Below are 26,301 nucleotides of genomic sequence, written 5' to 3'. Positions count from 1 at the left end.
CGTTCCTGTACATGTTAGCAAGTGACTGAGATCTCAATTATGTTCATGACTGTGTTTAAAGCACTTTAAACTTAGAGCATCTTTCTTTTTTATTTGTCCAGGCAGAACTCAGCCAAAATCCCAGTTTTGAAGCTATTGATAAAATTTCACTCTATTCCTGCCAACGAAGCTGATGCAGTAGCTACAGTAAATGTGTGATTCTGCCAGTTCATATATTCATTATTACAAATAATTCTAAAATGTGCTGCTAAACATGCTAGGTACTTGAAACTTTTTATAATCTGTATTTTATGGATATGAAAAAATAAAGGATGCCATAGTAACTTTGATGCTCCTATTTGTGTGCATGAATAGCCCAAATCATGCTTTGCAATGCCTTATACTTAGCTAACATTGAATTTTGTTTCTACCCTGAAAATAGATGAAGTACTATATAATTCTACAGTGTTAGGCATTGTGAAAATTGCAAGACTCTCCTCTTCATCACAGCCACTAGATCCCAAGAACATAAAAAGAGTTACAATTTTTTTTCAAATTAATGAAACAAAAGTCTGTATATCAATATTTTTCATAAGATAAAACATTATCTTGTATAAAAGTTTATTTTGTTCTTAAAATGAGAGGTGCCCCTTTAATTGGGGAGGACACACTGGTGGACAAGATTTTCATATTTTCCCGTACAAAATTGTGCTGTCGCACTGTTGCTGATCTCATGTACGTATTCTTGCAAATTACTTTTGCTGAAGCAGTGGGTGGGATAGTCTTTGGGAGTAGACCATTAATTTCATACATCCATTGCATTGATGCAGTCTGAAAACATAGAAGAAAAGATTCAATAAAAGTTTTATTTTGTTACTGTGAAGCATATAGAGGTATCTGGCACAATGCCTATAATTATGTCTTTCATTGTTTTCCATGTGGGGGTGCATGGAGCATGGTACACTGTTGAAACTGCACCATAGTGGAAAGAAAGCATTACTACCCATAATAAGAAAGAGCATTTTGTTTTATGTACTAAGAGCAGCATGTTCAAATATGCACACTGTCTAGCACCCCAGGTAATCTGTGCACTTGTTAAAGTGCCACAGTTTGGATTTATGTTTCAAGGAGATTATTGCACAGTAGGAAGTACACAAAACTAACAAATAAAGCAGTGGCTTTATTTGTATCCCAGTGACTATTGGGGGTAAGCACAAAAAATAGCATAAACTTTTAGCATCTTAGTTTGAGTTAATGGGTTATCTCATAATATGGCATTGAAAAAGCAAACAGCGAGTACCCCCCCTTTCCCTGAAAATAAGCCCTACCCCCCAAAATAAGCCCTACTTAAGAGCTTGCACAACTTTATGCAAACAGTTTAGAACAGTGGTGGGTTTCAAAATTTTTTACTACTAAGTCTGTGGGTGTGGCTTATTCTTTGGGCATGGCTTGACAGTCATGTGACTGGGTGGGTGTGGCCAATTTAGCCATCCATTTTGTCAATTTAGCAGTCCATTAAACAATACACAGCAGTCCCCTTTTCTATTCTTTTTAATACTGCATGAAGTTTTTGCTCTAGGTTGTATTTTAACTAAGGTTGGCAATGCCTGGGGATTTCTCCTCTGTGTTAGAGGCATCAAAATAACCAAGATGATATAAGGTCTTCTGCTGGATCACGGGGTTGGACTAGATGACCTCTGAGGTCATTTCCAGCCTTGTATTGCTGTGCTGTTTCAAAGCATCCTCTGAAACTGCATCTAGTGGCAAGTTTGTGGTCTTTCTTTCCTATCCTTTTTCTCCCTTTCTGTGAAGAACCCCAGAAGGTCTTTGGTAGGAGGAAAAAAAGCCAGATGTTTTGAAACTGAGAACATGTCCATTGATCATCTGGCATTCTTAGACCTCCACTATTGATTAGCTTAGCCTGAGACTAAGGATAGCAGCTAGCAGAGGTCTTCAAACGTGGCAACTTTAAGATTTGTGGACTTCAACTCCCAGAATTCTCCAGCCAGCAGAGGTGAATTTTGGGAGTTGAAGTCCACAAGTCTTAAATTTGCCAAGTTTGCAGACCTATGCTCCATGCACTTGGGGGTCCCCAAATGGTGACGATTTCTTTCTTTCTCCCCTTTTTTCTCCCAGGGGGCTGCAGGGAGGCTTGCTTGACACCCCCTATGCCCTATTTTGGGCCTAGCAGGCCTGCCTGAGGCCTGCTGGCAGCCAAAATGGGTGTGTCCTCCACCATGCCAGCCACACCCTATTTTGGACCTAGTAGGCCTGCCTGAAACCTGCTGGGAGCCAAAATGGGGCTTGTGGGGATCCTGGAAGAGGTGGGGGAAGGGAAGGTTGCAAGCCTGGTGTGGACGGTAGGGGGTGCACAGCAAACTCCAGGGCAGGGGGGGGCTAGCGAGACTTACCTGTAGGCAGGAGGAGGCAGTTCAGCTGAGGCACAGGGCAGGGACCACGTGGCAGCTTAGGCAGGGAAGCTGCCTGGGAGGAAAGGAGTGACTGGGTGGGGCTGGTGGGCTGGGCGAGCAACAAGGCAACTGGTTCCAGGGAGTGGCAGGCCTAGGTTGCTGCCGGTTTCAGCGACCCAGGCCGCCAAGTTACACCTATTCGGCTGAACCAGTCTAAACTGGTAGGAACCCACCTCTGGTTTACAACAAATGAATGCAATTTCTTCAATAGTGCTCTCAGAAAAAGAGAGCAGGTCATAATATTAACTATTACTGAAATTTGTATTTTATGTGAACTCTACATAGTGTACAGAGAAAATGGATCATTCTCATCGCTTACTTTTTAAAAGCCAGTAGAAGACTATAGGAAGAAATATCAGCCAGTTGAATTTAATTCTATGATCAACATTACCAAAATGTTACTCAAGTCATATTTGAAAAACAGCTTATGTTGTACTAGAGTAAAGGGTACAGCATGAATAAGCATCTTTAAAATGAGACATATTCAGTTCTAACCATACTTCAGACTTAAAATAAATGATTTACTAAAACAATTTATAGTTTCAGGACTCTCTTCCTCCCAGAATTTATGTACAGTTTTAAAATGTCACTTTAATTATAAGGAAACATTGGTATCCTTTCAACAGTGGCTCTATTTTAACCTCTTTAGGGAAAAAAAAACTTAAATCACCTTTCTGTTCTCCTAATTCAAGGATGATTTGTTTATAGTGTGTGTGTGTGTGTGTGTGTAATAACTTCTAAGCAGTTTATGATATTGGTTTCTTCCTAAGGCATGAGTAGAACTGAGTTTCACACAACTGAGGGAATCCTGAGGGAATAAAATCTCACAGCTGGCAAAAGAAGAATCACCTTTTTTTAAAAAAAGGCTAAACTAACATTCTCCATGTTTAAGACATATGGAAGAAAAACCGTCACAGAATTTAAAAAAAATAAAAAACCGCCATGCATGGAAGCTCTGATTTCAAATATTCCCTTATGAACATACCTACGGTAATTGTTAAAATAAAGTAAAACTCACTTTAATATACCCCATTTAATATAGGGTTTTGGATGAAATGGGCAAATTTCCATATTGACATCTCTTTAAATGTCCATTACATCTCAAATTGTCTGGACACGGTATTTACATTTACATTAGTCTGCATTGTAATTTGCAATGAGCAATATTATTACAACTAGTTCTTGACTTATAACCACAAAAATTGTCATTAAGTGGTGCTGTCGTAAATGAGGTATCATATGACCATGATTTGCAACATGCTTCCTTCTTTACTTTGCTTGTTGGAAACCAGCTGGGAAAGATGCAAATAGTGATCACATGGCTGTGGGATGTTAAAATTACTATAAATGTGCAACAGTTGACGAGCATGGAAATCATGATCACATGACTGCTTGGATGCTGCAACAGTTGTAAATGTGAGGACAGGTTATAAGTCATATTTTTCGGTAAAGTTGTAACTTCAAGTGGTTGCTAAACAAATAGTTATAAGTTGACAACTATCTCTACACAAATTATTGAATTTGACCCAAATGTTATTTGTATATTAAAGCCTTAATGCAAATTACATAAGTCACTAAGAATGAATTTAACAAACATGTAGGAGTAACAGTAGCTCATTAAATCAAGGTTTTCTTGTAATACAATGAAAACAATATGTTTATATTTCATAAGCTGATTTATTTTCTTATCAATTTATAATTCTGCAAATACAGCACAAAAATTGAATATAATTACGATATTTTCCTAATTTATTAGGAAATAAAACTTTTCTCAGTTGCTTTTGTATAGAAAAGCATGAAAATTTAGCTATAGAAATATTGTCTTGTGGTAATCAAGAAGTGTGGTAATCAAGAATCTCATTCTTAGGGCTCACCTGTATTACCAGAGTGGCTTTGTGGTTTTTGCTGTACATACTGGGCTTGAATCCAACAGTAATGCAGGTTCCTGCTGTGTCAAGTGGAAGAAGCTCCCCAGCTTGAGGAGATACAGTGAATTCAGAATCACTGCCTGGTAGAAAGTATGCTGTGTAAGGCTCTGGGTATCTAACACAGAAAAATAAATTGGCCAACAGTTAGCATATGCAACAATAATTCAAAGTAATTTGTGTTCTGCTATAGGATATCAGCAATTAAACATTAATACTATCACCTAGCATCCTGTTATTCACCTTTATCATCTCTGATTTTCCTGAAATATTTGCAGAATAGTAAGATAAATGACTGCTTTGGAAAAGGAAGTACAGTATTATGGCAGTATATCATTTGCATGATGAAATCTTTATTTATATATTTATTTAAGAAAATTTATATGGCCACAGTGTCAGCATTCCAAGTATCATGCAGAATTAAATCAGAGTCCAAGGCAAAACGATCCTTAAAGTTCCAATTTAATAAGTCAGACATCTTAGTACATCTGTGGAATCCCAATTCTGGAAGTTACCTAGAATTCCCACCCAGTTGAAAGTTCATGATCTTGTCCCCACACCCACAAATCCATCACATGGTCCAATCTTCTTCTTCCACGCTGGCATCTCCACCCAGATTTCCTGCTTTCTAGCAAATATAAATTGTATGGCACAGCTGATTGTTGCACAGCTGATTGTCAGATTGACAGTAAAAAATGCTTTAAAAAAGTAAAAAAAAATCCGGTGATCAGCTGTGTGACAATCAGCTGTTGTGTGCGATCATTGGAACTTTTTAAAAACTTTTAAAAGCATTTTTACTACCTATTCACCCGAAGTGGTAGTAAAAATTTTTTTTAAAGTTCTGACAATCAGTTGTGTGACAATCAGCTGTTGTGTGCGATCATTGGAACTTTTTTTAAAAGCATTTTAACTACCTATTCACCCGAACCAGCAGTAAAAAATGCTTTAAAAAATAAAAAAAACTTCAGATGATCGTGTGGCACAGCTGATTGTCACACAACTGTTCGTCTGAACCGATAGTGGTATGGCAGCCTGGATCCCTGAAACCAGCAGCAACCCAGGCCTGCCACTCCCCTGAACTGGTTTTCCAGTTCCATCTTCTTTTTTGCTTCTTTGCAGGCACAGAACTATTTTTATTGCACTGTGCATGCACGCATAGCACACATCAAGCATGCACACAAGTGATGCCTGCCGGAACCCACCCATCTTAGACCTGTAGGGGTGGACCTTGAGGATGTTAGGGACATGCATACCTAGTTTTGGTTGTTGGGAGGGAAGTTGATGGGATGCAAGATGCTGGTCTTGCATTTGATACAGTCAGCATGGTAGTCAATATACAGGTATGTCTCATCTTGGTCCTGGCATCTTTTAAGCTCCGAGCAGAGCTCACAGGCACAGGCACGTTGTAATATGGAGAGGTTGGGCCATGAACGAAGTTTCTTATGGTTTGTGCAGCTTTTGGCAAGTGAGTTTATTGTGGAGATGAATTTGTGTTTGCTAGTTTCACTCTTGCAAATGACTCTGCAGAAGTGTGGGGCCACCGAGATGTCACTATTCTTGAACTCAGGGCTGTCGTAGGAAACATTGATTATTTCATTTGGGAATAATGCTTGATTCCTGGAAGCTGTGGATGATGTTGCAAATCTTTGTGATATAGTCAGATTCATTGATGTCATCCAGATTCGTTGGCGTCATCAGATTCATTGTTGTCAATTAAGATTGCATTGGGACGCTTCAATTTACATTCAATCTTTGACAAGGATGGAGATGTTATTCACAGGATTAGTGGTTTCCTGCAACTGGGGTAGTTGGGTTGCGATAGGATTTCAGGATATTGGTCCTTTGCTTTTCTGCATTTTTTCTTTTTCTTCAAGGTATACACTTCTATGGTGTCCACCTATTCAAGTAGGACAATAAATTTGTCCAGACTAGGCTTGCATGATGGGCAAACTGGGATGTTTGTTAACCCAAATACTTGTGGTGAGCATACGTGTCACATAGGGAGCACTCCATGGAACTCTCATCCTCCTCGAATGCTTCTGTACAGATGAAGCATATTCAGGAGTCGTATGGCTCATCAGTAGGATCTCCTTCTTTTGGGGGGGGGGGTTGGCAGTAGAGTGTTTGCCTGGCATGGTAAGTTTGTTGTGGAGGAATTGGTGTGGTTGGTGAGGAAGGATTATTTATTTATTTGTTTATTTTATTTTTATTCCTCCTCTTGGTACACTCACAACGGCATTTCTTGCAGGTATAACTTTGTAGAGGAGCACCTCTTGTTTGCTGGATTTCATTAGGTGGTCAGATGGTCAATTTCCCTTCCTCCCAGTTTGTCCTGCATGCTCATGTGCATGTGCAGTGGAGGGAGCTTCGCCCTCCACTAACTCGCCTTGTTTATTTTCAGGAGATTGACCTCACTTCATGGTAGCTAGCCCAGCTCACACCCTGATCTCCCCGGCTTTGCTGCCTGTCTGCGGCCGTTGGTTAGCCTTGCTGCTTACTGCTTATTTTTGTCTGGTGGGAACTCCTGGATCATTCCCTACTGTTTTGCTGGCAAATGCTCTTCGATTTTTGCAGCTATTGTGCTTGCAGGGAAAGGGGGGCTAGCCCAAGGCAGAACGGCTGTCCGTGCTGGGAACTTCAAACTGCCTTGTGGAGGACAAAGTAGGTCTCCCCCACTCTGTTCAAAGTTTTGTTTGATTTAATCTTATCACGAGCTGAATCCGTCTGCGTGGACAATAATTGTTTATCAACATTTTAGCTTCTTTTCTTTTTGTCCTCTGAAAAATTCTTTACTTAGAGGCTTTTAAAATGGCGCCGAGCAGGCTGGTTTCTCCGGTAATAACGAACACTTTTTGTTAATCCTCACAAGAATTCAAAACAAAAGAGATTGCTTATCATATGTTTTGGTTTCACAATAGGCCAGCAGAAGCTTTTTAATTAGTTTCATTTCTACAAGAATTTTACTCCTTCATTAACCTTGCTTATCTGGAAGTTAAATGGTGATGAATCTGCTGAACGGTCTTGTTACAATGTTTACTCACTGAAAGTTTTGCCAAGCCTTAAACTTCAAAATAAAAGGGGAACTCAGCCTCTTTACTTAAAGCTGCATATTCAGGCAATAGAGTTTTATTAACTGCAGGCAGATAAATTTTGAAATGGCCTCAAAACCAAATATTAACTTGAAGTCGTCACCCTCTACTTCCAGGGGCACATCCTCAGTGCCTGGCACAAAGCTGCAGCCTCCACTTCCTACGCCCCCTGCTGGGGATGTGTTAACGAAAGAATTTTTCCTGAGTAATCTAAGCGAGGCTCTTAATGCACAGACAATTAAAATGGAAGATAAGTTTAGAGGTAATAGAGAGGTGGTAAAGCAGGAGAGAAAAGAGGAAATAAAAGAAATGAAAGAAGAAATTAAAAGTGAAATAAAAGGACTTAAACAGGAGCTGTATGAGAAATTTGATGCTAAGGTTGGTAAAATTAGAGACGACATGCTGAGACTTGTAACTGTATTAACAGAACATATTTCTGGAATGGAAGATACTCTAGAGGTTCTTAATGATGCCAATGCTAACTTGACATTGAAAACAGAGGTGGTGGAACAAAAAGTGGAAAATGCTGAAAAAGAAATTATTATGATACAGTACCGACAAATGGAGTTCGCATTAAGAGTAAGGGGGCTGCGTGAGGAGAAACAGGAGAACCTGAAACAGATCCTATCGGAAGCTTTTGACCGCCTGATGGGAAGACCAGGGACCAACCTAGACTGGCAAATTGACAAAGCTTACCGCGTTAACTCCTGGCTGGCAAAGCAGAAGCAGCTTCCTCGAGACATCGTTATATATTTTACTACAAGAGAGCTTAGAAATATGGTACTGCAAGCGTCTTATAACACTAAGCTTCAAATTGGCGGCCAAGACCTGGCTGTTTTGAAAGAGATACCACCTCAAATGTTAAGAGCCAGGAGAGACTACGCTTTTTTGGTCGAAGAACTCAGAAATCGTCAGATACAGTATAGATGGGATGCACCATTTGGCATCATATTTACATTTGATAAGCAAAGGTACCGCCTCAACTCTGTATGGAAAGCCCGAGATTTTTATTATAATATATTGAAGGCCGGACACCCTGCACCATCTGGACCTAGAGAAAGACCACAAGAAGGACAGGATAGACAGCAAACTACACAACCACCAGACAAGATGGAGCATCTCTCTTCCCTAGAAGTGCAAGGTGCTATGGAACCAAGACCTAGCCGCATGACTACTAGACGTATGGAGAAACAAGCTAAAAAGCAACAGCATCAACAATCATCGGCCATCGATCAAGGAACTGAGCCAAGGTGGCGCAGTGGTTAAAGAGCAGCACTGCAGGCTACTGCTAGATCAGCAGGTCAGCGGTTCAAATCTCACCGGCTCAGGGTTGACTCAGCCTTCCATCCTTCCGAGGTGGGTAAAATGAGGACCCAGATTGTTGGGGGCAATATGCTGACTCTCTGTAAACCGCTTAGAGAGGCCTGATAGGCCTATGAAGCGGTATATAAGTCTACTGCTATTGCTATTGCTATTGCTAACTACAATAACAAATCTGGAAGCAGTGGGAGGAACTATACCTAAGGTTAAACAGGCCATGCAGGAAGCTCTAAATATGCTTCAACCAACCAAAGATGACAACTAAGATTTTAACATGGAATGTCAACGGACTGAATTCTCCACAGAAGAGGAAGAAAATATTTCATTATCTCAAACAGTTTAAGAACGATGTAATTTGTTTGCAAGAAACTCATATCAAGTCAACTGATCAAAAATATTTGATCAACTCAAAACTTGGTCAACATTTTGCAGCTTCTGCTATGGAAAAGAAGAATGGTATAGTTGTATACTTAAGAAAAGATATGAAAGCTGAATTAATAGAAGCAGATCCCTTCGGAAGATATATTGCTTTAGACTTAATCTTAGAAGGGAAAAAGACATTACTTTGGGGAATTTATGCTCCCAATCAACAGCAAGATAGATTCTATAGAAATCTTCATGCTAAATTAGTACAGTGGGACTATACTTCCTGTATACTATTGGGTGACTGGAATGGAGTGATAGACACTAAGAGAGATAAGAAGATTTCCCACCTAAATACCAAGATGCGAGCAAAGTTACCCAAATCTTTCTTTGACATTATGGATGATTTTGAATTGAGAGATATTTGGCGAGAAAGAAATGCAGAGGAATATGACTTCACTTTCTTCTCGGACAGGCATCAATCCCTTTCAAGGATTGATTTTATTCTAACCACTAATGATTTGCTTTCTAGGGTCAAGAAAACAAAGATTGCGGCTAGGGTCCTTTCGGACCATAACCCAGTTTGGATGGAGTTGGGAAGGGTAGTGCAGGCAAGAAGGTCTTGGAGATTGAATGAAAACTTATTTAGATATGAAAAGTATATTAATGATTGTAAAAAATTACTATCTGAATATTTTGTTTTGAATATGAATAAGGGTACATCTATGGAATTTGTATGGGATGCAAGCAAAGCGTATATGAGAGGAGTTTTGATGAATATAAATAAAACACATAGAAATAAGCAAGGGTTAAAACGAACAGAACTGGAAGAGGAAATTAAGAGAAAAGAGCTGGAGTTAACAATGAACCCAGACGATACAAAGGTTAAGGAAACTATTAACATATTAAAATCTCAATTTGACATGTTGATCTCTGACCAGGTAGCTACTAATTTATTATATGCAAAACACAATACTTTTTGTAATGCAAACAAACCTGGCAGATGGTTAGCTTATCAGATTAGGAAAAAAAGGAAAACTCGAAATATATCTAAACTGATTTACAGAGGGAAGGAGGTGTTTCAACAGGAAGAGATTCAAAAGGCTTTCTGGGAATTTTTTACAGAACTGTATAAAGGGGATAAAATTAATGGTTTAGACATAGACAAATATTTAGACAAAGAGAAAATACCTTCAGTTAGAGAAGAACACAGGCAAAAATTGAATCAACCAATAACCTTGGGGGAAATCCTGCAGGTAATTAAGCAATTAAAGTCAGGGAAAGCACCAGGTACAGATGGCTTGACAGCGGTTTACTATAAAAACTTACAGTTAGAAATGGTAGAACCTCTTAGAGAATTATTTAATATGATTCAAACGGAAGGTAAAGTCCCTCCATCTTGGAAGACAGTGTTTATATCTTTGATACCCAAAGAAGATCAAGATACTACTCAACCCAAAAATTATAGACCTATTTCATTACTGAATGTAGATTATAAAATTTTTACTAAAATATTAGCAAATAGGTTAATGTTGGTCATTCAACAATTGATACACACGAACCAAACAGGTTTTATACAGGGGAGACAGATGAAAAGTAATGTCAGATTAATTATTAATGCATTAGAATATTTGGGAAAGAACAACCAGATCCCTGCTGCGTTTATATTTTTGGATGCTGAGAAGGCCTTTGATCGAGTTAACTGGCAATTTCTGCTGAAGATACTGCAAAAAATGCAGATAGGAGATAATTTTTTACAGTCAATTAAAGCAATATACCAACAGCAAACAGCACAAATCATAGTCAATGGAAGTTTAACAGACTCTTTTCAAATTGGAAAAGGTACAAGACAGGACTGTCCTTTGTCCCCATTATTGTTTATTATAACTTTGGAAGTATTGTTGAATAAAATACGGGGCTTGGATGGTTTGAAAGGGATCAAGATTAGGCAGCAAGAATATAGAGTCCGCGCTTTTGCGGATGATTTGGTCATAATATTGGAACAACCGCAGGAATCCAGTATGGTTTTAATGAATACGATTAATCAATATGGTCAAGTGTCTGGCTTTAAAATAAATTTAGGGAAAACAAAGATATTAGCTACAAATATGAATACTAAACAAAAGGAAGAACTAGAAGGAATGATATGATGTGAAATAGTTAAAAAGGTCAAATATTTAGGTGTTCATATTTCAAGCTCAAATGGGAAGCTATATAAGTATAATTATGAACCACTTTGGCGTAGTATACAGACAGAGATGAAAAAATGGGAGAAGTTACAGTTATCCTTGCTGGGGAGAATAGCAGCAGTGAAAATGAACATTTTACCTAAATTTTTATTTCTTTTCCAAATGCTACCAAATACTTTAAAAAGATGTGAACCTGTTAGAATGGCAGAAGGGTATTAATAAATTTGTATGGGCAGGGAAGAAGCCGAGAGTAAAACTAAAAATAATGCAAGATGTGCATGAGAGGGGAGGTTTGAAATTACCCAATTTAAAATTATATTATGATGCAGTAGTTTTATCTGTAATTAGTGATTGGATTAATTTAACAAATGATAGAATACTTAATATCGAGGGGCATGATCTGGTATATGGTTGGCATGCTTAACTGCTATATAACAAAAAAGTGGATAAGAATTTTAAAAGTCATATTTTAAGGAATGCTCTACTGCGGGTCTGGAAAAAATATCAATACAAATTAAATGATAAGATACCCATGTGGGCAATTCCTAGACATGCAATAGAAAATATGAACATAGTACAAAAACAGGATATAATTACTTACAGACAGCTTCTTACCCAAGAAAGGGGTGTATTACAACTAAAATCCTTGGATGAATTAAAAGAGGAAAAGGTAATCCAAACATGGTTCCAGTATGGGCAGCTACAGGCCAGGTGGAAAACAGATCAAAAAATTGGTTTTATGCAAGTCGAGGATAATTTACTTAAACAAATAAGAGATCAAAGTTTAATGCATATAAAGAGATTATATAATGTATTAATACAGATGGACTCCGAAACAGAATTAGTTAAAGACTGTATGATAAAGTGGGCTCAAAATATTGAAGAACCAATAATGCTGGATACATGGGAAAGGATTTGGGTAAAAAATGTAAAATTTACACAAGCCCAAAACTTGAGAGAAAACTTTTACAAGATGTTTTATAGATGGCATTTAGATCCTAAAAAGTTGTCTTTTATGTATCCGAACTTACAACCCAAATGCTGGAGATTTGATTCTCTGGATGCTACATGTTTTCATAAATGGTGGACTTGCAAAAAAGTTAAGGCATTCTGGATAAAAATATGGTGGATTATGCAAAATGTTCTTAAAAAAAGGATAAAGTTTACCCCTCAGTTATTTCTGTTAGGTATAATTACTGATTGTACAGCGATAGAGATTAATTTTGCACTTAATAACTGCAGCTAGATTGTTAGTGGCGCAATACTGGAAGAAGGAAGACTTGCCTACTATTTAAGAATGGACATTGAAAGTCACAAATTTAGCCGAGATGGCTAAAATATCTGCATATCTTAAGGACTACTCAAATGAGAGATATAAATGAGACTGGAAAAAATGGATTGATTATACGTAAAATAAATATGGCACTACGAAATTCCAGATAGCTTATGATTAAGATCAGGAATGATATAAATTGTTTAAAGTTAGCCTAGCAAGGAGGAGCTAAGTTCAATTTAAAGATGTTATCAATTTCCTACTCTTTTTTCAAATATATTTTAGACTGTTTTTGTTAAAGATTTATACCGTGTATGGGTTCTGGGAAGTCAGGGGAGGGAAGGTTGGGGGGATTTGGAGGGAGGGGGGAGGGGGGAAGTATATTAGGCTTGACGAGGGGTGTTAGATTTTAAAGTAATATGATTGCACATGTATACTGTCTTCTCTTATTTTTTCTTTAAAACTAAAATATGTTAAGTATATGGATATGGAAGTATAAATACCATCAACACAGAATGGAGTTTGCTCAGAAGCTGAAATACACCAAGTGAATGAGAGGAAGAGTGGGAAGCAGAGGAGAGAAGAAAGATAGGAAGAGAGGGATAGGAGAGAGCGTAAGGGGGGAAGATGAGGAGAATAAGGAGGAGTGGAATGAGAAGAGATGAGAAGGGGAAAGGAAGGGGAAGTAGAGTAGAAAAGGATGATGGAGGGAAGTAAGGAGGTAAGGAGGTAAGGAGGGGGAGGAGAGAGGCAGGAGAAAGTGGTGTATGGAGAGCAGAAGAGCTAATAATTGGTTTTTATCTTTTTTAGTTTTTTTTCCCCCGGGAGTTGATGGCAAGATGAACTGATGTAATTATTAATTAATCCAATATGATATTGGCTATGTAATAGTATACATGTGTTTATATGATATGAAAATGGAAAATAAAAAGTATTTTATATATAAAAAAAGAAAGTTATTTGGTTAAGGACTGAAAGGGGCAGGAATACAATTGTTTTCACAGCTGTTTCCTGTGGAAGTTTCAGTGTCTGGAAACTTACTTTGGACTAAACAGAAGTGCTAAGGGAAATCTCAGAGTGACCTTGGAAAGACTTTTATCTTTAAAAAAAGATAAAAAAGATAAAATTTAATTTTTCTAGCTTTGTGGCAGTTCTTATACTATTCTTATATTATCTTGCTGGGGAGGTGGTGATTTTTTTTCTTGGCTTTTGACTCCCTTTTTTTTTTTTGAGGCTTTGAAGTATTGATTCCTGATTTTTTTTGCTCTCTTTTTCTTTTGAAGATATTGGACACAAATGGATGGCTTGCCTTAAAATTTAGTAAATTGGATTGAAGACTTTTTTTTCTCCTCTCTCTTTCCTTTCTCTTTTTTATTCCTTTACTTTTCTTTTTAAGTGAGAGATTTTCACTTTTTCCTCTTTCCTCCTTTTTTCTCTCCTCTCACTTTATTTATAATCTCTTATCTTCATAAGTTGATGTTTAAATTTTTGTGATATTAATTGGACTAGAATATAAAAGAAAAAAATTAGAAAATGAGTAGAAAAACCACACCTCTGCCTCTTCACCTGCAGGAGGACAAAGATTAATACAGTGGATGCTTCAACAAGAAAAGAAGTGAGTAACTTTAGAGGTAATCATGCAAGTGATACAGAAATTACAAGCAGGAGCTGATAGCAAGGATGAAAAGTTAGACACCATTGTAAAGAAGACTGAGAATATAGAAAAAAGAATTGAAACCATAGAGCAATAAAAACAAAGCATGGAACAAAAAGTTGCTAAAATGGAAGGGAAAATGGAAGATATGCAAAACTGGATGATGAAATACGGAGACAGAGTCCAAAAAATTGAAGAAAAGGTTCAACAAGAAGAGAAGAAGGTTGAGGAGTTTAGGTTTAGGTTTATTGGATTTATATGCCATCCTTCTCCCAAGGACTCAGGGTGGCATACAACATAAAAGAAAACACATATTACAAAAATTAAAAGGGACATTAAATAAAGTATCCAAAAAAACCTCAATTGATATTTACAATAAAATTTTAAAAATTAAATTAAAATTAACAACCAAATTAATCCTATATTTTATTCTATTCAGGCCAGGCCAGCTTGCTGGAAAATCCAACTTTTTAGGGCATGTCGAAAGGACCGGAGGTCGGGGATTATGCAAAGCTCTGGGGGCAGCTCATTCCAGAGGGAAGGCGCTCCACAGAGAAGGCTCTCCCCACCTGGGGGTTGCTAGCTGACACTGTCAGGACAACAGCACCCTGAGGAGGCCAACTCTGTGGGATCGCACTGGATGGTGGGATGCTACACCCATAATTGAGATTGAAAAAGTAGAAGGAGCCGTAGGCAGAATTGATAAAAAAGGTGTGGTTGGTGGTGTAAATCTCAGAGAACAACGAGAACCCAGATCAACTAGAGCTATAAATCCTGTATATAAAGTATAAATATGGAGGGAAAAATGGTCACAATCAATATTTTAAGGACTTAACTCAGCAATTAAAAGAAAGAAAATATTTCACAAATTAGAAAAGCTAATACTTTACATAATCTGCCTATAAGAAGTACATATTCAAAAGAGACATGAACACCTACTAACACAACCAAAGCTTGGGAAAATGTTTACTACACTGGCGAATTGTAAGAAAAGAGGAGTGATCTTCTATATTAAAGCTAATATTCCAGCGAAGAATTTTGATGGTGGAAATTATGGATAATATCAAAAAAATACTCCTAATTGGAATCTATGCTCCTAATGAAAAGCAAGATGAATTTTATAAAAAACTGCACAAAAAAATCTTGGATTTGGACTATGTTGATATGTGTATGATGGGAGATTTTAATGGCATTGTAAATCAGAACATGGACTACAAAACATACAAAACAACAAAGTTAAATAGAAAACTGCTTCCGAAATCCTTCTTCAGGATGATAGATGAAATAAATTTAAAAGATATATGGAGAGAAAGAAATACTACAAAAGAACAATATACTTTTTATTCAAATAGACATTCATCATTTTCCAGAATTGATATGATATGGGCCTCAACAGAATTGATTTGCAATGTACAAGAAATTGAGATTGAAACAAGCACTTGGGCAGACCATAACCCAATTACAATTAAATGGAAAGGCCAAAGGACAAGATCTAGATGGACACTAAATAATATCATATTGAAAGAAAAAGACTTTGTACAGAAAATGGAAAAAGAATTGGCCTTTTTCTTTAAAGAAAATAGAAAAGAAGATACATCAATGCCGAATCTTTGGGATACAATGACGGCTGTTATTAGAGGTCTGATAATAGACTACACAAGGAAGAGATATTCAAAGAAAAGACAAATGTATAAAGCCATAGACAATGATTATAAAATACTTGAAAAAGAGTTACAGAGATTGCCACAAAAAAGATGTTAAAATAAAAATGGATACAATCAAACATAAAATGGATCTACTGGAAAAGGAAGAACTGGCATAAAAAATTAGAGGCACTAAACAGAATTATTTTGAAAATGCAAATAAACCAGGCAGATGGTTGGCATATAAACTGAAAAAAGAGAGAGAAGCAAAGAAAATATTCCAATTAAGAAATGAGCAAGGATAAATTCAGTATGGAAACGCTAAGAAAAAGATAATTATACAAGACTACTATGTTAAGCTGTATGAACAAGAGAAAATGGAAGAGGGAGGAATTAAAAAGTATCTATAGGATGCTAATCTTCCCCAGATATCAGACAAAACTAGAACAATATTGGAAAGTAAAATAACAATGATGGAGCTAATGGAAGCACTTAAAAAACAAAATAATGGAAAAACCCCAGGTCCGGATGGACTACCAGTGGAATTCTATAAAACATTTGAAGAAATCTTGTCTCTCCCACTCTTAGAATTTATGAATGAAGTGATATCTGAGAGCGGAATAACTAAATCATGGTCAGAAGCATACATTGCATTGCTACCTAAAGAGGAGATTGATTTAACACAAACCAAGAACTATAGACCAATCTCTTTATTAAATTCAGATTACAAGCTATTTGCATCTATATTAGCAGAGAGACTCAAAAAGTACTTAAATAGCTTTATCCACTCTGATCAAAATGTTATTTTTTACCAAAGAGACAAATTAAAGACAATATGAGAATGATTTTGAATACTTTGGAATACTATGAGGCCCATCCCGAAAAACAAATGGCCTTGATGTTTCTTGATGCACAGAAGGCTTTTGACAACGTGAATTGGCAATTTATGTTTTTTACAATTGGAACAGATGGATTTTGGTAAGAAATGTATCCAAACCATACAAATGGTATATCATAAACCAGTGTTTTTCAACCTTTTTTGTGCAAAGGCACACTTTTTTCATGAAAAAAATCACGAGGCACACCACCATTAGAAAATGTTAAAAAAATGTAACTCTGTGCCTATATTGACTATAGGCAGGTGTTTTTCCCACGGCACACCTTACACTATGTCACGGCACACTAGTGTGCCGCGGCACAGTGGTTGAAAAACACTGTCATAAACAAACAGCAAAGATAATGGTAAATGGAGAATTGACAGATTCTATTGAAATAAAGAGAGGTACAAGACAAGGTTGCCCATTATCACTGCTACTTTTTGTCTCAACATTAGAAGTTTTAAATAGAAAGATTAGAGAAGAAGAAATAAAAGGAATGAAAATTAAAAAAGAAGAATACAAACTACAAGCGTTTGCACATGATTTGGTTTTTATTCTTGAAGAGCCACTAGAGACAGCACCCAAATTGTTAGAAAGGATAGAGGAGTACGGAAAAGTAGCAGGTTTTTTTGTTTTTTTTTATTGAACATTTATAGGCCGCCCTTTTCCCTGAGGGGACTCAGGGTGGCTTACAATAATGAGGGAAGGGAGTGCAAGACAAGACATAAAAGAAAAACGTGAGTAAAAAGAAAAAAATTAACCGTAAAACACAACATTCACTCAACATTCGGGCGGGGAGAGAGTAAAATCCTATCCCCAGGCCTGACGGGATAGCCAGATCTTGAGGGCTGTGCGGAAGGCCTGGACGGTGGTGAGGGTGCGGATCTCCACGGGGAGATTGTTCCATAGCGTCGGAGCTGCAACTGAGAAGGCTCTCCTCCGCGTAGTCGCCAGTCGGCACTGACTGGCGGATGGAATTCGGAGGAGGCCTACCCTGTGCGATCTGATGGGACACAGGGAGGTAATTGGCAGAAGGCGGTCTCTCAAATAGCCAGATCCACTACCATGGAGCGCTTTATAGGTGGTAAGTAGGACCTTGAAGTGCACCCGACGATCAACAGGTAGCCAGCGCAGCTCACGGAGGATCAGTGTTATGTGAGCGAACCGTGGTGCGCCCACGATCACTCGCGCGGCCACATTCTGGACTAGCTGAAGTCGCCGGATGCTCTTCAAGGGCAGCCCCATGTAGAGCACATTGCAGTATTCCAGCCTAGAGATCACAAGGGCTCGAGTGACTGTTGTGAGGGCCTCCCGGTTCAGGTAGGGCCGCAACTGGCGCACCAGGCGAACCTGGGCAAATGCCCCCATGGTCACAGCTGACAAATGATGGTCAAAACTCAGCTGTGGGTCCAGGAGGACTCCCAAGTTGCGGACCCTGTCTGAGGGGTGTAAATTTTGCCCCCCCAGCCTGATTGATGGAACATTAACCAAATTTTTGGGAGGAAAACACAACAGCCACTCGGTCTTTTCTGGGTTGAGCACCAGTTTGTTTGCTCTCATCCAGTCTTTAACAGCCTCAAGGCCCCGGTTCATCACGTCCACCGCTTCATTGAGTTGGCACGGGGTGGACAGATACAACTGTGTATCGTCCGCGTATTGGTGGTACTTAATCCCGTGCCTCCGAATGATCTCGCCCAGCGGTTTCATGTATATGTTGAATAGCAGGGGGGACAAGACCGAGCCCTGCGGCACCCCATAGGTTAGGGGCCTCGGGGACGATCTCTCCCCCCCCACCAACACCGACTGCGACCTGTCCAAGAGGTAGGAGGAGAACCACTGTAGAACAGTGCCGCCCACCCCCACCTCCCGCAGTCGTCGCAGAAGGATACCATGGTCGATGGTATCGAAAGCCGCTGAGAGGTCAAGGAGAACCAGGATGGACACATGGCCTCCATCTCTGGCTCTCCAGAGATCATCGGTCAATGCGACCAAAGCGGTTTCTGTGCTGTAACCGGGCCTGAAGCCAGACTGGAAGGGGTCAAGATAATTAGCTTCCTCCAAGGTACGCTGAAGCTGGAAGGCCACCACCTTCTCAACAACCTTCCCCACAAAGGGGAGGTTGGAGACTGGACGGTAGTTATTAAGAACTGCTGGATCCAAAGACGGTTTCTTCAGGAGGGGCCTCACCACTGCCGCCTTAAGCGCGGTGGGGAAGTGCCCCTCCCGAAGAGAGGCGGTAACAACCGCCTGGATCCAGCCTCGTGTCACCTCTCTGCTGTTGGCAACCAGCCAAGAGGGACACGGGTCCAGTATACAGGTGGAGGCGCTCACAGCTCGCATAGCCTTGTCCACATCCCCGGAGGCAACATCCTGAAACTCAACCCAGAGATGGTTTGCCAAGTCATTCCCTTGTGTCTCGGCTGGATCTGCAAGAGTGGAGTCCAGGTCCGATCGAAACCAAGCAACTTTGTCCGCCAAGAACTGAACATACTCCTCAGCCTTACCCTGTAGGGGGTTCCCCGTCTCCCTCCTATTTAGGAGGGAGCGGGTTATCCTAAACAGGGCGGCTGGGCGGGACTCGGCGGACGCTACCAAGGAGGCAATGTGTGATCTTTTAGCTGTTCTTAATGCTCGAATGTACTCCTTGGTGCAAGCTGTCAACAGTGCTCGGTTCGACTCGGACCTATCAGATCTCCACAGATGCTCTAGGCGTCTCCTCCGGCGCTTTATCTCCCGGAGCTCCTCGGTGAACCAAGGAGGCCTCTGTGAGCCGCTGACCCGGAGGGGCCGTAGTGGCGCAATCCGGTCGAGAGACCCTGATGCTGCCGAGTGCCAGGCCGCAGCAAAAGTCTCCGCCGAACTGTGGGCGAGAGCATCTGGAATAACCCCAAGCTCCGTCTGGAACCTAACAGGGTCCATAAGTCGCCTGGGGCGGAACCACCTGGTCGGTTCCTCCTCCCTACAGTGGGGGTTTGGCCTCCGGAGGTCTAGCCTCAGTAGGTAGTGGTCTGACCACGACAGGGGAATGGTCTCATTTCCCCTCAGACCAAGATCATAACTCCACTGCTCAGAGAGGAATACGAGGTCGAGTGTGTGCCCCGCTGAGTGGGTAGGGCCTCGGATTACCTGGGTCAAGCCCATGGCTGTCATGGAAGCCATGAACTCCTGCGCTCCATCAGAGTGTTCACCGAGCGAAGGCAAATTGAAGTCCCCCAGAACCATTAGCCTAGGGAACTCAATTGCTAGCTCGGCTACTGACTCGAGGAGGGAGGGGAGGGCTGCTGTAACGCAGTTGGGAGGCAGGTACGTTAGCAGCAGACCCACTTGACCCTTGAGGTCCAACTTCACTAGTAGGGACTCACACCCGGCAAGCTCCGGAGCAGGGATCCTATGAGGTGCTAAAGACTCCCGGACTACAATAGCCACACCGCCACCCCTTCCCTGGGCTCTCGGCTGATGAAGCACCTGAAATCCGTCTGGGCACATCTCTACGAGGGGGACTCCTCCCTCCGTGCCCAGCCATGTCTCAGTAATACATGCCAGGTCTGCCCCCTCGTCTACAATCAAGTCCCGGACGAGGGGAGCCTTATGAATAACAGACCTGGCATTTAGCGACAGCAGCCTGAGACCAGGGTCCTGATTGCTCACGCCATCTGACCTTGGAGTGGGACTCATAGGGCCGGAAGGAGGGATCTCTGCGATATAGCGAACCCTCCTTCCCCGGTAATGGCCAGCCCTAAAGTCCCCGCCGTATCTGCCTCTCCCTGTTATGACCGCAATGCTCCGACTCTCTCCCGTGGGTGTAATTCCCCCAACCACCCCAATGACCCCCGCATGCCCCGCCAGGTCCTCCGAATCAGACATACTCAGACACTCACGCAAACAGTCCCCACAATATAGTTAAAAACACAGAAAAAAAATACAGCAGTAATAATACTAAAAGTGGGTCTTTCATACTAACACATTCAATCCCATACACTCAACATACCCGATTAAAATTGCGCAAACACAGAGTTTAGATTATGAGCTCCGGAAGAGCCAACCTCCCTTCCTCCAAGTTCCAGAGAGATCCAGAGGTTTGAAAATAAATAAAGACAAAACAAAGATTTTGACAAAGAACATACCATTAAGACAAAAGGAAGAGTTGGCAGAAGCTTTGCAGATTCAAATCACAAGCAAGGTTAAATATTTGGGGATATACTTATCAGCTAGATGTAGCAGTCTCAAGGAGGACAATTATACTAGACTAAAACAACAAATTGCGACTGACTTGATGAAATGGAAAAACCTACAACTATCAATGATAGGAAGAATTTCTTAACATTTTACCCAGAATCTTATACCTGTTCCAGACAATCCCAATCAGATTGGGCAAGAACTTTTTTGAAGATCTAAATAAAATAGTTTTGAAGTTTACTTGGCAAGGGAAAAAAGCAAGAATAAAACTCAAATTGTTACAAGATGCTAGAACAAGAGGAGGATTGGGCTTACCTGACTGGGAGTTATATTATCAAGCAACAAACCTGATGTGGATTAAGGAGTGGATAACACTAAAAAACTCTGAATTATTGGTCATGATTTACTGTTGGGATGGCATGCTTTTTTATGGAATAAGGGAACTAAAGCACATGGTTATTTTAGAAGAAATTATATAAGGAAGGCTTTGCTATTAAATTGGGAAAAGGTTAAAAGATTACACTACTTAAAAACTCCAGTCTGGATATCAACGATTAAAGCATTTTCATACCCAATAATATATAAAAAGGAACAAACAGTTTGATATGTTGAAATACTGAATGCAGAGGGTGAACTCAAATCTATTCAAGAGTTGAAACAAGAAGGAATAGAAATGAATTGGTACTCATATGTACAGATACAAACTAGATATAATGAAGATAGAAAATCAAAAGGTCTTTACAACAAAATGACTGAGTTAGCTAAAATTTTAAAAGGTACTGATGAAAAAGTAATTAAAAATTATATGGATATTTATTAGAGGTTAAATTACAAGAGGAACAAGTTAAAGAAACCATGATAGCTTGGGGAAAAACGTTGGGCATGGGATTGTTTTAGAGAAATGGCAGAAATTGTGGTCTCAAAATTATAAAATGACAATGTCAACTGCATATAGAGAAAAATTGTATAAGATGTTTTACAGGTGGCATCTACCCCCAACAAGAATTGCAAGAATGTCCTAGAATAAATCAGAAAAGTGCTGGAAATGTCATCAGACACTGGGCTCATATTACCACATGTGGTGGACTTGTTCTGAAGCCAAACGATACTGGACTAAAATTCACACGTGGTTGGAGAAAATGATATATAAACACATAGATCTTAAACCAGAGATTTTTTTTACTGGGAATCATACCAGAAATCTATAACAAAGACTTAAAATATTTGATTGTAAACGTTTTAAGAGCAACTAGAATCATGTTTGCAAAAAACTGGAAAAATGAAACAATACCAAAACAGGAAGAAGTTATTTGAAAAATAATGGAGTGTGCTGAAATGAGCAAATTGACATTTGAAATTAGAGAACAAGAAGACGAGCAATTTTATAGGGATATGGGATTTGTTTTATCGGTGGCTAGAAAAAAAACCTGGAAATGAAAAATGTTTTACTTATGTTTTAATTGAAGGAGATAAGTGATAATACAATTATGTTGTTAAATAGATTAATAACAATACAATGAAAGACTGAATATATGTGTGTGTGTGTGTGTGTGTGTGTGTGTGTGTATGTATTCATGTATTGAATAATTTAGAATTTTTTGTTTTAAAATGAAGGATAAGGATAATAATGAATCTATGTACATTTGATAAAGGATTGGTGATATAATGTATAACTCTAAGTGTATATTATAAAGATATCCTGTTGTTGATAAATAATTTTAATAAGGAAGTAATCAAAATATGGTATATATATATATAAGGTGACCAGATGTCCCGATTTCAGCAGGACAGTCATGATTTCTAACAATTTGTGCCATGTCCCGGGGCGTTTTTAAAAAGTCCCGATTTTCTGGCTTCATGTTGAAAGCCCAGTGGATTTGCTTAAGAAATCCTAACCGGGGCAAGACAGAAGACACACTGTCTAAACCCTCTCTCTGTCTCAGTACTTTCATTGAAGATATTAAAACATTAAAGCAAGAAAACGGACCCCCCGCCGCCCCTTTTACCTCATTTTATAAGGAAAAATGACCAAGTACCATAGAGCTCCAGGAAATACTTGGCTAGAGAGGTAGCGAGTGTTCCTTCCTGGATTTTCCACAGGGGAGGGACACGGAGGTTGGAGGTCGGCTCGTGTGGGAAAAATGGTGACTAATTTCACCATTTTAATTTGCTCAGTTCTTTGTATTAACATCTACACAATTCTGGATTGACTTGGAGTGCTCACTTGTGCCTGCTGGTAAGTAAGCTGGGTTTTTTTCTTTTATTTTTTTAATGTATTTTAAAATGATATTTTATTTATTGTGCATAGGACTTTTTAAAATAGTTTTATTCTGTGTGGATTCTTTTTTAAAATTGTCTTAGACTATTTAAAAAAAGATTCTATCCAAAATAAATTGAAGTGAAACCATTTTTAAAAATTCTATGCACAATACTTTGAAATATATTGTGCATAGAAAGAATAGTTTGAAATGTTTTACTTCAATTTATTCTGTGTGGATTCTTTTTTAAAATTGTCTTAGGCTATTTAAAAAAAGATTCTATCCAAAATACCAGCTACAGTTATTCACTTAGGAACTGTGGCAAGAAAGGTGGTATAATGGGCTTAGTGACCAAAATTACAATGGCATTGAAAAAAGTGACTGATTACCATTTTTCACACTTAGCGACCATTTTCACACTTAGTGACCGTTGCAGAATCCTCATGGTCATGCGATCAAAAGTTTGGCAACAGATTCATATTTATGATGGTTTTAGTGTTCTGGGGTCATATAATCACCTTTCGACAAAGTCAAATGGGGAAACCAGATTCATTTATGTTACTAACTTATCAGCTGCAGTTATTCACTTAAGAACTGTCACAAGAAAGGTGGTATAATGGGCTTAGTGGCAAAAGTTACAATGGCATTGAAAAAAGTGACTGATTACCATTTTTCACACTTAGCGACCATTTTCACACTTAGCGACTGTTGCAGCATCCTCATGGTCACGTGATCAAAATTTTGATGTTTGGCAACAGTTACAATTTATATTTGTAAATTGTAGTTATGTTGAAATAAAAAAATATTACAATACTATTTTTGCGTTATATGAACATTTTTGTTGCTCCGTATAAAATTTTTAATCAAGCCCCCCCCCCCCCGGTCAAAGGCGTCCCTCTTTACCAATCTGAAAATCTGGTATATATATATATATATATATATATATATATATATATATATATATATATATATATATATATATATATATATATATATATATATATATATATATATATATATATATATATATATATATATATATATATATATATATATATATATACATACATATACATATACATATACATATACATATACATATACATATACATATACATATACATATATACATACATACATACATACATACATACATACATACATACATACATACATACATATATATATATATATATATATATATATATATATATAGTATTTAGAATACCTTGTTGAAAAATGAATAACATTTTTGTTTGAATGTATGATGTACAAGGACAATAATGAACATAAGCATGCTCGATGGATGGTTGGTGGGATTATACATAATTGAAAATAGTGATATGTAAATATAAATAGTTGGTAAATTCTTTTATACTGTAAAAATATTCAGAATGAGATAATGATTACATAAAGGTATATTGTTATTAAACAGACAATCAAGAATGTAAGGGAATTAGGTTTATTGAAACGAAAGAAATATTAATTGTAATTGAATATATGTTGTACAATGAAAGTGAGGTTTCTAGTTATATTAGACGGAAAATCTGTGATTGTATATGTAATTGAGAATATGGATGCAAAAACACTTGTAACCAAACGACATGCTGTATGTAATGGATGAGAAATTTTTATGTTGTTTTTTATGTTTTTTTAAAATAGATACCAGCCATGAAAGCGAAAGACGTTTCAGCAGGAGTTTACCAGAGACAAAAGACTTTCTCACAACAATACCAGGAGACTCCATTGAACAATGTGACCTAGTCTGATTGGGAGAAGGAGATTCTGAACTTTGACTATGTGGGTTTGTGCGGAAAATGTTTAAATCTGGTTTTGCTCTCATCTGTGCTGAAATGAAGTACTCAATAAAGTTTTCCATTAAGAGATTGGATCATCTTGACCATGCTTGCTTTGGTTGGGTTCGTCAGTTGGAACATTAACACTTACTGCTCATAACACAATTATAACAGAAATACAATTTTGTCCTATTTTATCTGGAACAGTAGGGCAAGCATTTGCTGTTGGTTCAAACCCCTACTGGGATCTTGGCATTTTCCTTCCCCTCTGGAGTGAAAGAATTATAGCAATTTCCCAATCCCCCTCCCATTCTTGTATAATAATTGGAGAGGAACATTTGCTCATTGAACAATCACCAGGTTTTCCAGGTGGTTGTTTTGAAGATAACACTCTCTTGTGTCCTGGCTTGACCTTCTTAAGGAAAGTAAAACCCAAATCTAATAGTAAGTTAAAAATTAAAAACTACCATGGATTAGATTTTGGAGAGATTCAATAATTTCACAGTTACAGCAATTGTTAATCTGCTTTAGAATTTTATTCTGATACCATATTTTTTTCACCTATATGCTGATTTGTATATGAACAGTTGAAGAAAATGTTCAGTGAAGCATTGTATTGATTAATTTTGGGCTTCTACTACTTATATCATGATGAAATGGTAACTAGAGTCTACATATTACCTTAATAAACAAATAGATGAAACATTTTGTCTTGAATACTCATACCTTGTCTGGCTTGTAAGCTTAAAGCTGACTACAGATTCCTTATTTAAACCAATTGCTTCAATATCAATAACATCATCTACTTCTGGATCTGTGGCAACAAACAATATTGGAAATTTCCAAATGCCTCCTGCGCTATGCTGTACCACCAAAGTTGCTGGATTCCTAAAAAAATAAGCATACAATATTAAATATCATTAAAAGTTTCATGAAACACAATTCAAGTCATTATGATGAAGGTGTAATAGAAGCTTATATTCTTTAACACATAATGCATTACACAGCTGTTTCTAAATTGGATTATAGATATTATGTTTAAGTAGGATAATATATTTTTTCTTACTTTGGAACAGCTGACAGCTACATATTGTATTATTTTATGTGCTTCTTTATTCAATGAAAAAACCCAAACTAATTGGTGCAATTTAATTCACCATAAACCACAGTACATTTGGATAGTAGTCTGGTGAAGAGAAAACTATAATATGACAACAGTATAATATCCAATAACTGAGATGTATTTTAAGTTCCAAAAATAATATAACATTCTGTCATGTTCCACAT

The 26,301-nt window shown here is 38.3% G+C and overlaps 1 protein-coding gene across 1 annotated transcript in view; it reads right to left on the bottom strand.

Annotated features, from left to right (window-relative positions):
* Positions 1-562: 562 nt before the first annotated feature.
* The window catches only part of CFAP47 (cilia and flagella associated protein 47), a 583,307-nt gene continuing 557,568 nt past the window's right edge, over positions 563-26,301 (bottom strand). The window contains exons 62-64 of the mRNA XM_087721802.1: positions 25,741-25,902; positions 4,325-4,493; positions 563-810 (exon numbers count right to left, since the gene is read on the bottom strand). Of these exons, the coding sequence (XP_087577928.1) occupies positions 601-810; positions 4,325-4,493; positions 25,741-25,902 (541 nt within the window). The 3' untranslated portion in view covers positions 563-600. The remainder of the gene's footprint in view (positions 811-4,324; positions 4,494-25,740; positions 25,903-26,301) is intronic.

This window comes from Thamnophis sirtalis, unplaced genomic scaffold, assembly GCF_051295495.1.
Source record: "Thamnophis sirtalis isolate CommonGarterSnake01/CBP01778 unplaced genomic scaffold, rThaSir2_p1.2 scaffold_8, whole genome shotgun sequence".
NCBI classification, from domain to species: Eukaryota; Metazoa; Chordata; class Lepidosauria; order Squamata; family Natricidae; genus Thamnophis; species Thamnophis sirtalis.
This window is presented reverse-complemented; position numbering and strand designations above follow the sequence as displayed.